The 18,037-nt window shown below is 30.8% G+C and overlaps 1 protein-coding gene and 1 long non-coding RNA gene across 3 annotated transcripts; both read left to right on the top strand.

Moving 5' to 3' along the window:
* Positions 1-831: 831 nt before the first annotated feature.
* Positions 832-4,279, top strand: LOC126687610 (zinc finger BED domain-containing protein RICESLEEPER 2-like). Its single transcript, XM_050382169.2, has 4 exons — positions 832-886; positions 1,009-1,042; positions 1,143-3,264; positions 3,356-4,279. Exons 3-4 carry the CDS (start codon positions 1,143-1,145, stop codon positions 3,451-3,453), a joined length of 2,220 nt encoding a protein of 739 aa, XP_050238126.1. The 5' UTR covers positions 832-886; positions 1,009-1,042; the 3' UTR covers positions 3,454-4,279.
* A 5,202-nt stretch (positions 4,280-9,481) lies between these two features.
* On the top strand, positions 9,482-10,696 carry LOC130015474 (uncharacterized). Of its 2 annotated transcripts, none has more exons than XR_008790699.1 (3): positions 9,482-9,768; positions 10,184-10,242; positions 10,566-10,696. It is a non-coding gene; the product is annotated as an uncharacterized LOC130015474 (long non-coding RNA). The 2 variants fall into 2 exon arrangements; XR_008790700.1 differs by lacking the exon at positions 9,482-9,768 and adding an exon at positions 10,035-10,087.
* The last annotated feature ends 7,341 nt before the right edge of the window (positions 10,697-18,037 follow it).

Genomic DNA, 18,037 nt, shown 5'->3' with positions numbered 1-18,037 from the left:
ACCGCTTAATAACTATTTCATTCTTTATTATGGTATAATGACACCATCAACCCTTAGGTAGGGGTGAGCAAAAACCGGGTCGAACCGAAAAACCGGGTCAAACCGAACCGAAATTAATACTGGAGCGGTTAATATGGAGTATTTGGAGTGGTTTGGTTTGAGATATAAAAATATAACGGTTTGCGGAGTTGGTTTGGTTTTTGCCTTCGGTGACCGAACCGAACCGAAAAACCGAATGAAAAACGACGTCGTTTTACTTATTTTTAACCTAGACTATATAAGTAATTTTATCCCCCCATTAACCCTAATTCAGACTCCTCTCCTTTCATTTCTCAGCGCCTCTTACCCTCTCTCTAAAAACCCTATCTGAAACGCTCCCACCTCTCTCTAGAAATCCTATCTGAAACGCTCCCCTCATTTCATTTTCACTCGTTTTTTCTCTAATAGAATCTTTCCTCCATGGTTGTCTGCCATCAATTCGTAGTTTAACCTCCTCTCTTACTCACTTCCAGTGAGATGAAGCCTTATTTATCTTCTACATGCTAAGTTTTTGATGGTAGATCATGGTGTTTCGTGAAAAAATACACGAATCTTAAGGTAATAGAAGTTTTTATTTGTTTTTCTTTATCTGGATTGTTTTTTTTTTCATAAAACTAACTCTTCTCTTTTGATTTTGTGTATATTCTTGCAGATTCAGTTAGTTTATATTACAAGACTCGATTTTAAGGTAAAACTCATCTCTGTTACTGAAATATATGTGGCTTTTTTGGCTTTCTGTTTGTTTCAATCCCTAATTTTCTGGGTTTTTGTTTGTTTGTTTCATGAAACATGTATCATGTATGGGCTGAAGGCTTTGGTGGAAGCTTTGTGAGTGTTTCTGTGATAGGTAAAATCGATCTCTGTTTCGAACTCTAATTTTCTGGGTTTTTGTTTGTTTGATTTGTGCTTTGAAAACCTAATTTTATGGGTTTCTGTTTGTTTGTTTCATGGAATATCTATGGGCTAAAGGATTTGGTGGAAGCTCTGAAACTTTAATAGAAAGGTAATGTTTCTATTGCCATCTGAAATTATTTTTTTTTGTTAATTTTGTGTTGTTAACTGAGCTAACTAATCCTTTCTTTTCTGTTGATGTAATGATGTAGATGGACCCTGACCCTGTCCCTATCCCTGACCCTAGAAATGGGCAAGAAGAAGCCATTGCTGGTCAACTTCCTGTTGTCCAAGGAATTGCCCCAGATGACCAACTTCCTGTGGAAGCAAATACAAACACAGACCCTAAGCCAGTGGAAGCAAATACTAGAAAGCGAAAGGAAGTCCACCAAAGATCAGTGGTATGGGACCATTTCAATGCTATTAAAGATGCTGACGGGGTAATCATACAAGCTAAGTGTTCCTACTGTGCCCGTATATACAATTGTCATGCTAAGAAAAATGGCACATCCACTTTGAGAGGTCACTTGCTTAGATGCACTAAACACCCACACACTTTAGAAACTAGGCAAGCATTGTTGTCCTTGCAGCCTGTTGTGAATGTGGGTCTAGTCCCAAATAGTGGTCCTGCTATGTGTAATGTTGCTAATTGGAAGTTTGATCAGGAAGCTATTAGGAAAGCTGTGTCTTACATGATTGTTGTTGATGAATTGCCTCTGAAATTTGTTGAGAAACAGGGCTTTAAAAGGTTGATGAGTATAGCTTGTCCTAAGTTTAAAATGCCATCTAGATGGACTGTAAATAGAGATTGTTTTGCCATGTTTGTACAAGAGAAGCTAAAATTGAAACAGTTTATGAAAACAAATACTCAAAGAGTGAGTCTAACTAGTGATGCATGGACTTCTAATCAAAGAATTAACTATATGTGTATCACTGCCCATTTCATAGACAATGACTGGAAGCTCCATAAAAAAATAATTTCTTTTGTTCCTTGTTCAAGACATAAGGGTGAATACTTGTCAAAAACTTTAGAGTCATGTTTGAATGAGTGGGGTCTTAAGAATATCTTTACTGTGACTCTTGATAATGCTGAAAACAACACTGCTGCCATGAGTTTTTTCATGAAAAAAATGTTGAGTTGGGGTACTACTCCTGCTAGATGTAAATATGCCCATATGAGATGCATTGCTCATATCCTTAACCTTGTTGTGTCTGATGGTTTAAAAGAGTCTGGGGCTTCTTTTGAAAAGGTTAGAGGGGCTGTTAGGTACATAAAAAACTCACCTCTAAGGTTAAGTAAGTTTAATGCATGTAAGAAGTCAATTGAGATTGATTGTAAACGTTCTTTGTGCTTAGATGTCCCTACTAGATGGAATTCAACTTATCTCATGTTGAATACTGCTTGTATGTATCAGAGAGTTTTTGAGGAGTATGAGGAAACAGAGTCTAGCTTTAAGAATGATTTGGGTGAGAATGTTCCTAGTTCTAGTGATTGGGAAAGTGTTAGGGAGCTATGTGGTATGTTAGAGTGTTTTTATAAGATGACATTGAGAATCTCTGGCTCTCTCTATGTCACTTCTAACAATCACTTAAATGAAATTTCTGATTTGTGTACAATCTTGCAAGACTGGATGGGGTCTACTGATGTAGGATTGAGGTCTATGGGCACTAAAATGAAACAAAAATTTGATAAATACTGGGGTGATCCATCTGTAATGAACAAATTGATATTCTTTGCAAATATCTTAGATCCTAGGGATAGAGTTGTGTATTTGGAGTATACCTTGACTCACATGTATGGTGCTCATGAAGGGAAGTTTCTGTACTCTTTTCTGATGGATGATTTGCATGAACTATTCAATGATTATGAATGCCAATATAAGAAAGAAAAGTCTGGTGGTGGCCAGACTAGTGTGCCATCTGAATCTGTTGGCCATTTGTCCCAAGCAAATTCTGTGTTGAAAGAGAGGTACCTACAGCAAATGATGGAGACTGGTGGAGTGGGAGGAACAAAGAAAACTGAGTTGGATATCTACCTAAGTGAGGGAGTAGTTGGAAATGAAGAGAATTTTGACATTCTCAGATGGTGGAAGCTAAACTCAGAGAGGTTTCCTATCCTCTCTAGAATGGCTCGTGATGTTCTTGCTGTACCAGTCTCCACTGTTGCTTCTGAGTCAGCATTTAGCACGGGTGGAAGAGTGCTTGATGATTTTAGGAGTAGTTTGACTCCTGCACTTGTGGAAGCCCTTATCTGCACTCAGGATTGGCTAAAAGATCCAACTCAACCTGTTTCTGTTGAGGAGTCTTTGGATGAGTTGGAACAATTTGAAGAAGGTAATCTTTTGTCCTTCTTCTGTTTTATTTTATTTACTTTATACTTTGATTATTTACTTTCTACTAACTCTTTACTTTCATTTCTTTGCAGGTTTACAAGAACCTGCCAATGCTAACACTAATGAAGCTAATCCTATAGTTTGTCTTTGTCTTTGCTTGATTTACTTGATCCTTGCTTGCTTTTTATGACTTGCTGGAAGCCCTTGTTTGCTTATTTGATGGACTTATTTGACCTAGTTGCCTTTCTGTCCCATTTGAAATATATGATAATGATAAGTTAGCATAGACATTTAAGAGATATTGTTCACATGTTCAATATATTGCTGGCTTTGATTTGATTTCTGTCTTTATGCTTAATAATGGCCATGATGATGCTTCCACCATCCAAGTGTGGATACAGATGACTATATATGATGAGGCACTTAACTTGTGCCACCATTTTATGGTCTTTGTGTTTGTGCTTGACATATATATAATCTGAGCCTTTGAAGCATTTGACATTTTGTAGTTCTTATTTTGATGTCTCTTATGTCTTGTGCTAATTTATCATTAAACATTAGGCTATGATGAAAGCTTCCAGTTAAAGTCTGAAATTAGTTTGATCATTAACTGTGTGACATACATTGTTACCTTTTAAGAGTGTTGAACTATTTTGACTTGAAACATTTGAAGTCTGAGCCCATTTTGTTATTTTTTAACACAAATGTATATGTAATTACAATTTCTGAATTGCAGTGTCTAATTTTCTTGTTTAATCTGTTTTGCAGGTTTGACTTGTAAAGATTTTTTTGAAGCAGCTTTATGTAGAGGCAGATTTTTGAAGCAGCTGTATAAAGGCTTATTTTTGTAGCTGATTTTTTGTAAAAGGTTTACATACCTTACTATTTTTTGGGTTAATTTTTTGTTAAGCCTTATACTTGTAATTTTTTTGTAAAGCTAAACACTTAGCAAATGTTTGCCCTGCCTTTTAAATGCAGGCTGTGAATTTTTGAGTTCAGGGTTTAAATTTGTAACTCTGGACCTTTGGTTGTAATTTTGTAAACAAAATTATATTTTTGTATGTTAAATTTTTAAATTTCAAATTTGGTGGAAAATTCGGTTTAATGACCCGGATCGGACGGTTAAAACCGAAATTTCGGTGCTCCAAACCGATAAAACCGTTGACCGAATGTGGTGGTTTGGTTTTAGTTATTTAGGAATGGTTTGGTTCGGTTTTGGCAAGTTCAACTCCACACCGAACCGAACCGAACCGTGCACACCCCTACCCTTAGGTGGTTCAAATATATATATATATATATATATATATATATATATATATATTTGTAATATTACTATGTCAATTGTCTTGAATTTATTTTGTTAAAATTCGATTAAAGTTTTTAATTTAAAATTTGATAACTCTTAAAAATAAATATTTTAATTTGTGTTATTATCACAACCGACACCGCCCTCTCTTTGCATCTCTTTTCCCACCTCATTATTCCTCTAATGATATAGTCCTTTTTCTCTTATAGACAAATTAATATCACTAGTTTTGTTTGTATTTCAGAAGATAATATTATGTTCGATAATGTTAAAATAATTAAATTCCAAAAGAACTTATCATATATCTAATATAATATTTAGCTGATAATATGTTACATGAGAAATAACTGCAAAACACAAAAGCTCAAAGGACAGGTACATCAGGCATCAGGTGCAAGTAGGGCAGATCATTCGATCGGTTCGGTCGAAATCGAAACGACACCTCCTTAACCGAATTAACCGTTCGACTGAATAGACAAAACTATATCAACCGTTTTTAACCAAAAATCAAACCGACCGAATAGATCGGTTAATTCGGTCGGTTCGGTTAAAACAAACAAAATTATGAGAAAGTAAAAAAAAGTTAAAATTTTGGTTAATTCAGCATTTTCGGTTGATTTGGATAGTTTAAAATTCAAACTGAACTGATAACCGAATAACCAATTTTTTTAGATGAAAACGAAATTGACCGAATTAACCATTTTAACAAATCTGAACCGACCAAAGTTCCTTGGTTTGGTCGGTTAATTCGGTCTAGGTGCAAGTCCAACTTAGAACATCCATGAAACTAAGCAATGATACTCAACAAATAATTTACTCAATCTTTTAGACAAGACTGAGACATAACACAGCAGAACCAACGCTCAAGACACACAAGAAGTCAAGAAGTATTACCTGATGTAAGGCATAAGCATCGACCAAGATATAATTCGGTTTAACATAATAGGAAGAAGCGAGAGGGCTATAAAAAAATTGACACATTAGAACGTCTGACGCAGTGGAATATTTCTACTGCACCACGCGCACTTGAGACATCATTCTCGAAAGATAACATAATTGTACGGCTCAGTAAATGGCATAGGAAAGAAAGAGGAGCCTTAACTCTTTATTTTTACCTCTCTTAACGTAAATCCTAGTTTTCCTTTTTAATCGCTTTCTACACATTTAATAATTCTTCTTATCTTTCTTAATCCTACATATACTAAGTTGATCATTAGAGTGAACACGTGTAGTTTTCTTCCACTGTTCTTCTAATGTGTGTGTTACTGTCTTCAGGTGGCCTCAATCACTAAATGCGCGTAGATCATGTAATACCTCGCACCATCATGATATAATTTTTTGATGCGTGACGTGTGATTCGTCAAAACCCTGAAGTAACACGTGTAATATTTGTGGTAATTAACTTTTAAATTTATATAATCGATATATGGATTGAAGTGGTATGAATTGAAAATTTTGTTGGAATCGAAATACTATACATCAATTGAGGTATCGAGGTGAATTGTGATTACAATTTTTGTAACAGTTTGGTTGCTGACCAGAATCGAATTATGTATAACTATTGAAAGGAAATAAATGTGACATGAGTAATTTATGGGAGGGTTTTATGAGTATTTAAATTAGGAATTAATCGATATTGTTCTTATTCATTTTCGGGTGTTACTCGGAATAACATTAGAGTGGTTTCCGAAGCTGACAAATTTTAGTAAAATAATGATATCTCTCAGTTGAACAGTTGGATTAAGCTAAAAAAAATTAATATGATTTTTCTAAGAGGTTTATCTAGCGCCTGACTGTTGAGATCGTAAAATGCAGGTCTAGACGATCATCTAAAATAGGAATTGATCGTCTGTTCTAATACCCTATAAATATACAACTTCATTAAACTAAAATTTTATCTTTCTCCTTCCAATTTAATTAATTGTTTTTTTAGATATTTCAGGCCTTTTCTCTCCCTAAACTCTCTAAACACCTATCCATTTTCAAACCCTTATGTTTTATATCAAACTCTTCAAATTACATAAAACACTTCGAAAGTTTTATGGACATACATTGAGTTTTCTTAAAACTCTCAATAGTGATTTTTAATATTTCTAAGTGGTTTCCAACACTACTAAAAAAACAGCTATTTAGTGACGGATTGTTATGTCGCTAAATGGATAAAGGACAACATATGTCGCTAAATTTTTTGTTGCTAAATTTATAGCGACGGAATCTCAAACATTTTGCAACGGATTTAAAAAAATTAGCGACGGATTTACGTCCGTCACTAATTTAAAAAAAAATCATTAAAATTGTAAAATAAAATATTATTTAATAGGTCACTCACCGTCACACACCCACCCGCTATACACCACACACTATCACCTACTCCCAATTTTTGCAAATTTTCCAACTTTCCAATAGGTCACCCATCCTTAACATTGCTCTCACCCAATCCTTCTTTAACCATGTAGTTCCCCGCGCGCGACTCCATTTTAACCAAGTCAGATTCTTACTATACATCTATATATATTATATTTAAATAATAACTGAAAGTAACAAAACATTACTCCTGCATTTTACTCCCATATTATAAAATAATTATTTTCATACTAATTATTTTTAAATAAAAAATTAATAAATTATTTTTTAATAATTATTTAATATAAAAACAATAAATTATTACTTTTATACTTTACTCCCGCATTCTAATATAATAATTTTTTAATAAATAATAATTTTTTTCAAATAATAATTTTTTAATAAATAATAATTTTTTTAATAAATAATTATTTCTTCTAAATAATAATTTTGTTGATAAATAACAATAATAATTTTTTTAATAAATCATTATTTTTTTAATAAATTATTTTACAATTAATATTATTTTAATTAATAAATATTATTTTAATAAATTTTTTTTAATGAAAATTCACTTTTAACGATGGATTTTGTAATCCGTCGCTAAAAGTAAACATTTAGCGACAGATTTTGTAACAATAACTTCAGCTAAATTATTATAACTACTGATACAGTCTAACAATAACATCAGCTAAATCAAACACTAGCAATAGCATGAATATGCCAATTCCAAAATGTATAGTATAACCATCAAATGGATGAAAAAAATTAGGCTAAACCCATCTAGAGGTCCTTGTACTATATCATATTTGTTCAAAAAACCTCTGTACTATTTTTTTTGTTTTTCAGGTCCCTCTACTAACATAATTTTTGATTTTCAGGTCCTTTTTTAGTTTTCTCCAGTCCCTTTACATACAATTTTTTTGTTCCTCCAGTCCCTCAAAAGGACCTGAAAATCTGAATTTTGCCAAGTACAGGGACATAAAGAACAAAAAAACAGTACAAGGATTTTTTGAATGAAAATGATATAATACAAGGGCCTCTAGATGAGTTTAGCCAAAAAATTATTGTTCTAAAATTTATTTATATTTTCCGCTCAATTTAGAATTCTAACTGATTATTACTTTGATTTACAAAATCAAAAGCCACAAAATAAGGGGTTTTTTTTTTATAAATATCTATGATAAGGTAAACTATTTTCAAAATTACCGTGTCAAAAAAAAAAAGAAATAGAAGAAGAACAGCACATATTAGGACTATAATAATACCATTTTTTTATGAATAATATTTTTATTAAGGCTACAAAAAGTGGCAAATACCCAAACTATTAGCTTTTACATATAAGTGACACACACAAGGTGCGACTAAAGGCTACGGCTAGAAGAATAGACAAAAATCACGCTCTAGAAAAAAATACAGTAAAGATTTCTATAGAAATCCAAACCCGAATACGAGAACCTCCTATTACAAGGGGTGAGCAAGAACCGAACCAAACCGAAAAACTGAACTGAACCAAACCGAACTTTGATGTTTGGTTCGGTTTTTCGGTGAAAACGGTTTGGTTCGGTTTCTACTCTAGATAAAGTTTGGTTTTCCGTGTTCGGTTTGGTTTGGGTGTTTCGAAAACCAAACCGACCAAAAAACCGAATTAACCGAACGTTAATATAAAATATATATATATTTTAAAAATAATATACATATATACTTATATTTATATGTTTTTTGTATTTATATCTTAATTATTGTTGATATATGAGTTAATAATTGTTATTTAAACATATATGAAAGTTTATAATACTCTAATTATTTAATATTTCAATTAATTTTAATATAAAAAAATTTAAAAAAATAAAAAATGGTGAAATTCGGTTTTAACCGAACCGAACCGTACCGAAATTTTCGGTTTGGTTCGGTTCGGTTTTTCACCTCCAAACTAAAAGTTCGGTTCGGTTCGGTTTGAGAATTTTGCAAACCGAAAAACCGAAAAAATTCCAACCGAACCGACCGATGCTCACCCTACCTATTACAAACTTTAAATAGAGAAACTGTCTTTGAAAAACAATTAAAAATAACCACATCCTTATTCTAAGAGCTATTCTGGAAAACTTTGTTGTTCCTGAACTTCCAGATTTCCCACAACACAAGATACTAAGGAATCTGCCATAATTGTCTGTATGAACCTTTAGAAATAATGATACAATATTTATGAAAAAGAAAACTTAAAAATGAGAAAGAAAAGATCCGACCGTACTTTTGCGAATCAAAACCAATGACGGAGATAGGAGGAGACATGGGAGTGTCATGACCCCTCTAAAATTTTAAAATTGTTAACATTAGCACTAATTTTAATAATTTCAACAATTTAACCTCTCTAATTTTTTAAATTGCCTACTTCATATATTACATATTGTAATTTGGCCCTTTCTATATTGAAATTCTGGCTCCGTCACAGACTGAAACTAAAAAGTAAAGACCATAATTTTAAAATCAGTATCTGTTTTTGCCGTGTATGTATAATTTACTCAATAAGGAATCAGAAGACAAATATGTAAGAGGAAATTAGGCCCAACACCTCAAAATGCCTAAATATTCTCACAACTACCACGCGACCCATCTTCTTTCTTTTTTACGATCATTATCTTTTTGTTTTCCTTTTTTACGAATCATTCTTTTTTTCTCCAATTTTTTACCCATCACTAACCTAGTATTTGTCTAAAAATCCCCACAAAGAATATCCCTCCTTCTCGCCACTTCCAGTGTTGTCCGCCGTCACCGTTGATTCTGAAAGTGCTACTCTTTCCGTCCATTGTCGCCGCCTCCTTAATTTTCAGGGCTGCCATTGCTGCTCTTTGAGAGGTAATGACAACATCTTAAAATTATCAGTTCTTGTTTAATTGATCGGTCTTAGTAAAATGTCCACTGGATAACTTTTTTTTGAATTGAATTAAGTAAGGATCTTGCTAATTTTTGTCTTAGTTGGTAGAATGTGACAACTTGGATCAACTTAGAATTTACTAACAAGTGAGACTAAGTCTTAATATTCTATTACATCTTCTAATTTTGGATTTAATTGACAGCATTAATCGAATTTTATCAATTTTAATAATGCACAGTAACTTTGATTACTGATTACTGTAATTAGGCCATGAAGGTGGAGGATTGGGAAAGCTACAATGTATAATCTTTGTTTTAGAGTTTTCAGTTGATTTAATTAGCGTAATTTCAGTTCCACATATGTGATTGATCCGTTTGCCTAAATTCACTGCAACAGGACGCTTGTAACAGCGGAATTGGGCGTGTATAGACTTTTGAGTGATTATGATCTTTAAGGTATATACATACATTAATGAGTTTAAAAGACTATAATTATGATCTTTAGTGTTTGACTTTTGAGGGAATTATATGAGTTTCTTTTCTAATGGTGTTTTTATGTTTACCAGATTTTATATTTTTTCCTTCATATGTCTGTCATTTTATTTGTACTTTGTGCTCGTTTTTCTTCAAAATCGATGCAACTTGATTTTTTGAATTATTTCAATTGCAGTCATGGAAAAGTATCTCTTTATTTTAATTATATCTATTATTTTTAACTAAATAGTTTCTAACAGTTCACTAAAGGGTTACTAATTTTATATATTTTTACTGATCAACAGCAGGAGCGTATTGCATTTTTTTGTATCAATATGAACATGAAGATGGCTGAAAATATTGAGGGTGACGAAGAGGTTGAAGTTAAGAAGACAAATGTGGAAGCGCGAAAGGCAAAAATGAAAAAAAATAATAATACTTGTGATTGTCTATTATATGGATTTTCAGTTTTAGTTGTTTGTTTGTATTATTTTATTGTATACGATTGTTTTCTAAACTTATGAATATTGGTTGTTATTTTTGTTTAGTTTTATAATTTCAGTATCTATTTAGTACATTACTAGTTAACTAATAGTAATCTATATTTTAGTATATATTTTACTTTATTATAAATTATAGGTAAATATTTGGTAATCTAATAGTAAACTTCCGATATATAATTTGATAAACTTTTATTTAGTATACTAATAATTATAGTAATTGTCTAATGATTATTATTATTTTTTTGTCATCTGTTGGTAACCATTTAGTAACTATTTAGTAAGTCTTTGGTTACCATTTATAAATCTATTTTACTTTTTAAAGTTGCCGAATTTTAATAATAGTAATATTGGTAAACTTTTAGGTAAACTGTTAGGTAAACTGTTAGAATATTTGAATTTTTGAAGAAAAATGGAGTCTACACCTGAAATAGAAAAATCAAACCCGTTATGTTTTGTGATTTTATTTTTAATTTATGATTGTAATGATTTTGTTATTAGTTTACCAATGGTTTACTAATATTATACCAATAAATTTAATTTTAGTAATACTATTAGTAAACCTTTAGTTAACCGTTGGTAAATGTATAATTATTTTTTGATGATGCTCTTAATTTTTTATGTATTTTTTTTCCACTTATATATCTGTAATAATTTTTTTGTTGGTTAACCAATTGTTTACTGATGATACACCAATAATTTTAGTAAATTAAGTAATAATTCATTTTAACATTTTATAATTTTAAAATAAAAAATAGTAATTTGATTTTTAAGTAACTGATGGTAGACCATTAGTAAATTGTTAGTGAACGTCTGGTTCGATACTGTCGATTAAAATTTCCACAACTATTTACGTAGTGCCACCTACAATTCATGCATCATATAGAATTAATTAATTATTTACCATAAGTTTAATACTTTTATTTTTTTTATAAATGTTATCCATTGACTGCCGGTTAGGGGTGTAAATCGTTAGTAAATTTATTTAATAAGTTGTTGGTGTTATTAATTTTTATCTATACAATTTGTTTTGATATATTTTGAATATTTTTGATTTAATTGATAAGTTAGTTTACTGATAGTAAATTGTTAGTAAATTAATTTATCTTTTAATAAACCGTTAGTAAATTGATAGTAAATTTATTTTTATTGTAAAATAAAAGTATTAAAGTTGAAGCTAGTTTAGTACATTTTTTATATTATTGTTGATAAACTAATGTTAAACTAAGTAATAATTCAATTTAACATTTTATGATTTAAAAATAAAAAATTTATTTTTAAGTAAATCCATGAAAATCCATTAGTAAACTGTTAATTTTGTAATGATTTTAATATTTTATAATTATAGAAATAAACAATAGTAAATTAATTTTTTAAGAAATATAACTATTATTATTTATGTACAATGCAAAATGCACAGCCTTAATGTGCATATACTCAAGATACCCAAATAAACAACTCATAATTTGGAAAAATATATAATCTGTTCAATTCACAAGAATCAATCCTACATAATACTAATTTTTTCCTATAAGAATCAATCTTTTAGACCAATATAGTTACTTGAAGCAGGCATTAAGTGTTTCCAGTTGCTGTAATGCTATTGCCCACCTTTGGTATCTTCTTCCCTTGACTCGGTCAGTTCTGCAGAACATAGAGTAATGTACAATCAGTAGCGGTAGTGAGCAATGAACAAAATGCATCAAAGTTGTACAATTTTATTTGAATATTTTATATAAAGATAACCAAACATATCTAAACTAAAATCTTAACAGATTGCATAACACTAATATACTCATCTCTGAATATTTGTTTATCAGAAAATATCAAGATCCTACATTTTCTCTTTGGTATTCTATCGAACACCTGACGTGCATCTTTCAAACTCAATGCTCTTTAAATGTTCTTCTTCTCAACAGGTTCAGTTTGCATACTCCCTATAATCTTTCAATTCAAAACATATATCCATTTCTAAAAAGACTCTTATTTTGATTAGTCTTTTTTATATGTGCAAAAACGGCAAGGTCATAATTACTCATTGCCGCAACAACTGGTCGGAGGGTAGTTTTTTGATCAATCTCATATCTTGCTCACCACTGCTACTGAGCGAGAATCGGGATAATACATAGTAATGATTGGCGTGATCGCCTAGCCAGACTTTAACCTTGACGAAGTCGTATTTGGAGGAAGCGTTAACGGAGGAGAACAGCTGAGGATTTTTTAAATGGTCGGGAGCTTCTTCAACGCTGCTGTACCCCCAAACGCCGTCCTCGATCTCAAAGAGAACAGTGTCGTATTTTGGCAAAGAAACTTGAGTCAAATAGTGAAATTATTATTCTTTTAGTTAATAGGTACGAGTGAGAATATTTTGTCTATTTGGGAGTATTTGTCTAAAAATCTCAATATGTAACGCAGTACATTCATAATTCCAATAGTATGAAATATACAAACAGCCTTATTTCTGAATTAGAATCAATAGAACCAAAATTGAGGAATTTCTTTTCTATGCACATACATAATTTAAAACTTTTTCCATACATGCATGTTCAGATACATTAATCACCACCACCACCGCAGCCCCCGCCACATCCTCCCCCACCGCCACATCTTCCACCACCTCCACCACAGCCACGCCCACATCCTCCAGTGCAACCACTTATAATTCCAACGTTTGAATTGCTTTCGGTAGCTGCAGTGTCACCATGTGCGCCAGAGGCAAGATCCTTGCCAAAACAGCAGCCCATAAGTCTTAAACTTTTATGTGTATAAATGGTTACTCTTAATAATTATGACCAGTTTAGCAATACAATTATATAGTTGTCATTTACAGATGTAAACTCAAGTATTAAATATGTGTATTATTTTATCCAAATTGAATTTTATAATGCTTTTTGATTTTAGTCAAATCAAGTGAATTAAAAAAAATGGATATTTCACTAATTGTTTCTTATTTGACACGCAATTTTATACTTCCAAGTAAGTTTCTCAAGACATGATAATACTTTTTTAAGAGCGACTTCGTACTTCGGACATGTAAATCATTTTATCAATTCAACGATCTATCATTTATTTTGTATATAAATAATTTACTTAATTATTATTTAAATAAATGTCATGAATTCTATAAAAATTAAAAAAACCAGCATTATTAAAAAAATTAAATAAATCAAATATGATTATATATTTATGTCTAATTTTTTTTTAAAAAAATTATGTAATTCATTTGATTTTTTTTTTGGATAAAATAATTCATTTGATTTAAACGGACTTTAAATTTGATAGCCTTGTTTTATATGCATTATGAAGTTTGTATTTTTTTTTGGTAATTTTATAAGATGTCCTGAACGAATTTCAACTGTAAAACGATATTTTTAAATCTTACACATACAAACTAATCCCCACTCGATCCAGATAGGTTTCTTACAGAAGGAAAAAGATCTAATTCTAAATTTTAAACGGCTGCATACATGAATACGTTCTAAACCCGCGTTCTCATTTAAGCCAAAAGAGCGCTTTACCAACTATCCGCGCCTTGGGGTAAGTTGTACTTGATTTTTCACACATTGAATAGTATCTGTACAAGGTGAAGAATACAATAGTTTTCCGGTTAAAAGGGTGAAAACACTGCTTAAAAAAAGGTTTCCATATAAAAAGGAAGAGAAATTGTTTTTATGGGGAAGAGAAAGAATAATATGCATGCATTATCTGTATCATATAATGATTTTCTACAACTTAATTCAATACTTTGTGTGTACATGAAGAATTTGTCTCATGATTTGAATTTTTTTATATTTTCACCATCAATCAAATAATTATAAACAATGTCAAATTCAGAAATATTTTATGATAGAGTTTTTATATATACTAAAAATTTAAATTATAAAAAATACATAAATTTTTTAGTTATATAATATTAAAATATTAAAATATTTTTTTATAATTGATTGACAAATTTTTATATTCTAAAATATTGAATAATATCTTTTTTTTTTATAATTAATATTGAATAAGATCTTTCAATTTCCATTTATTCATGATTATCCGTCGGAAAAGTATTCAAGTTAACTCACATATATTTTGTTCAAGAAGTCTCTACTTTTATATTATTGATAACGTAAGCGTAAGCGTCAAATAAAAGAGAAAATGATAAATTATTTATTGTACTTTAATTTACTTTTTTATAATATCTCAACACAATTTATTAAGAAAAAAATAGAATAAACTGAATTATAAAATAAAATTTAAATAAAAAATTGAATAAATATATATTAAACTTAGTGGATTATTAATATATATATATTTTTATAATATCTCAACACAATTTATTAAGAAAAAAATAGAATAAACTTAATTATAAAATAAAATTTAAATAAAAAATTGCACTTATTCATCATTACTTCGGTTTAGTGTTTCTGTGTTTGTGTTTGTCATATGCCCAGTTGTTTTTCCCATTTGGTTGAAATCTTATATTTAGCTAGTTTGTGGATTTAATTCTTACTAATTGCTAATTTAGTTGATTTCTTTTTTTTACCAAAACTAACTTTTTAATTGCTATTCAAATCTGAGTTAGATTAAATCTAATGATTAGAATGTGCTTTCCTTATTGGATTGATAACTCAAACTTCATAGTGTTATTACCATTGAACGAATCCATGTACTTGCGAAATCGGGCAACAACTGCCACCATGCTATTGTTCTATCATGCAATCTAATCGCCACTAAGGGTACATGTCTATCAGTTGGTACACCCTTAAATTCAAGGGCCTCCATTTAGCCCGCCAATCCAAAAATTTCTCTGGTTTGAGATTTCCATAATATTATGGTATCTTAGTGCGCATTTCAGTCTCTTAACACCTTCTACCATCCTCTTGTCGTCTCTATGTAACCTCCTCATAGAAATCACCATCCCCTTCTTCTTCTTCTTCATACGCTTCAAATCCTCTCGAAGTTTGGTACCTGCCTTTTATTGACCTGTTGGTTAACTTGTTTTGGTTAGCCAACATTACGCCATCTGTTCCGTCATATGCCCATCATTCGTTCCATCCGTTGATCCATCTAATATATGTACTACTCAATCTACCTCATGTGATTACATCATAGACATCCTCCAAATATCATTGTCTCCTTGGCAGCATGATTGCTTGCAGTAGAAACTGCCTCTGATACCAATTGATGTAGAACAAACTAAAAGAAATTAAGATAAACCTATAATTTTGTTGATTAAAAACTTAATGTTAGAATATAGCTTCTAAATTTTATTGATCGAATGATTCCTATGAATTACGCATCCAAACGATCGTTGATTCGATTGAATGACGACAGTGGGAATAAGACCAAAATGTCGTTCTTTGACATTCAAAAACAGCCTCTAAAAATTTTAAACTTACATATAAATGTCAGCATAATTAATAACAATGAAATATCCCAAAAAAACGGGCAGAGAAGACGAGATAAATCACCAACAACATCTGTACAATTAAAAGAAAATCGCCAAAAAAACTAATGGCAAGAGAGAAAAATTGGCTCTGATACCATGAATCCATGATAACATTAATGGAGTAATCTGAAACCATTGATTGAATAGAATAATAAGATATAAAAGAAATAGAGGCTAACAATAGAAGAGAAAGTCTTAAAGTCTGAGGCCTTTATATAGGTAAAGTTAAAAAATAATAAAGGAAAATATCTTATATTTGGCCACTACTACAAGTCTTATACTTGGCCACTACTCTAAGTAGGGGTGAGCAAAAACCGAACCAAACCATTAATCCGATCCAAACCAACCCGAAATTAATTTTGGTTTGGTTAAAATGGTTAAAATGGATTGATTTGGTTTCAAATTATAAAAAAGTATGGTTTTTGGTTTTGGTTTGGTTTCAACTAATGGTTAACCGAACCGACCGAAAAACCGAAGTTTACAATAATATTATTTTTATTAAGATTTATATATGTTTAAATAAATATAAAATTTATTTATTGAAATATTTATATAAAAATATAATATGTGTGTATAGATACATATATGAAAATAAAACATATAAACTAATACACACATATAAGTAAAAATTATTATGCATAATTTTAATTATTACGTATAATTATATATAATTTTTATCTAAATCTATATTAATCAAACCGAACTAAACCGAACCAAAACCGATGCTAAAGTTCGGTTAACCGAACCGAAATTTTACATAAATATTTGACGTGGTTTGGTTTTTATATTTTTCCTTGAAATATGGTTTGGTTTTGGAATTTACTAAACCAAACCGAATCATGCTCACCCCTAACTCCAAGTCTAATACTTGGCCATTATTCCAATAGTATATTAATCATGTTCACAATAAATATCGAAAATAATGAAATTCTAATTTGAATAAAAAAAGAAAATCTTAGGTGAAAATAATTAAATTAAGCAAAAATAGAAATTGCAATTTTGAAGGCCTAAACGATTCAATTTGGCCTATGAATCGTCTAAGTCGCATATCTCGCACATTGAAAGAATGAAAAAGCAGCCACTTTCCAGCTTTTCGATCTATTTTCTTCAAAAACTCAAATTTTGCATACACACCCGCATAAGCTGGTAAGAGGCTTTCCTTATTTAAGTGAGGCCGCAATTTCAAATCGTGCTCATGTATTCTTCTAATTAAACTTGAGGTGAGAGATTTTGCCTCCCGCGTAATATCTACCCGGTTCGAGTTAAGATCAGTTCTAATGTGAAAGGCTTAAAAGTGTCGTCCGACAGTGGTGACTCATCTGCCTTTTACCAAAAAATAAATTAAATATTTTTAAGTCAAAATGATAGCTATTTTATCCTCCGATCATTATGCAGGAAGTGATAGTTTTAAGCAAATTAATAACTCAACGATAGCAGGAAAGCAAAAGAGTGGTGTTCTCGCTCTTTCAATTTGGCAGGCTGTTATGCGGGAAGGACGACACTTGTATGTAGGTTTAATGCATCATTTGATCCTCTAATTTTATACCGTCATATTCATCCGACCCTTTCAATTGTTGTTTAATTTCTCTAATATCTCAACTTTAAATTTTACCTTTTTAATTTCTAAAATTGTCATTTTTATAATAGTTTGGCATCTTTTTGGTAAGTTGCGACAAACATTTGGTTACAACCTAAAAGAGGCTACAAGGACATGTCTTTTAAGCTGACGTAAAATAGAGTTAAATCGTATTTTAACTCAGGAACTTGCACCATTCGCTATTTGATATTCCCTCTTTAGGTTTGACATCCCAACTTTTAATTCGTTTTATCTAATATACAT

Source organism: Mercurialis annua, linkage group LG1-X, assembly GCF_937616625.2.
Source record: "Mercurialis annua linkage group LG1-X, ddMerAnnu1.2, whole genome shotgun sequence".
Classification (NCBI taxonomy): Eukaryota; Viridiplantae; Streptophyta; class Magnoliopsida; order Malpighiales; family Euphorbiaceae; genus Mercurialis; species Mercurialis annua.
Note: the sequence above shows the minus strand (reverse complement) of the source record. Positions and strands in the feature narration are given on the sequence as shown.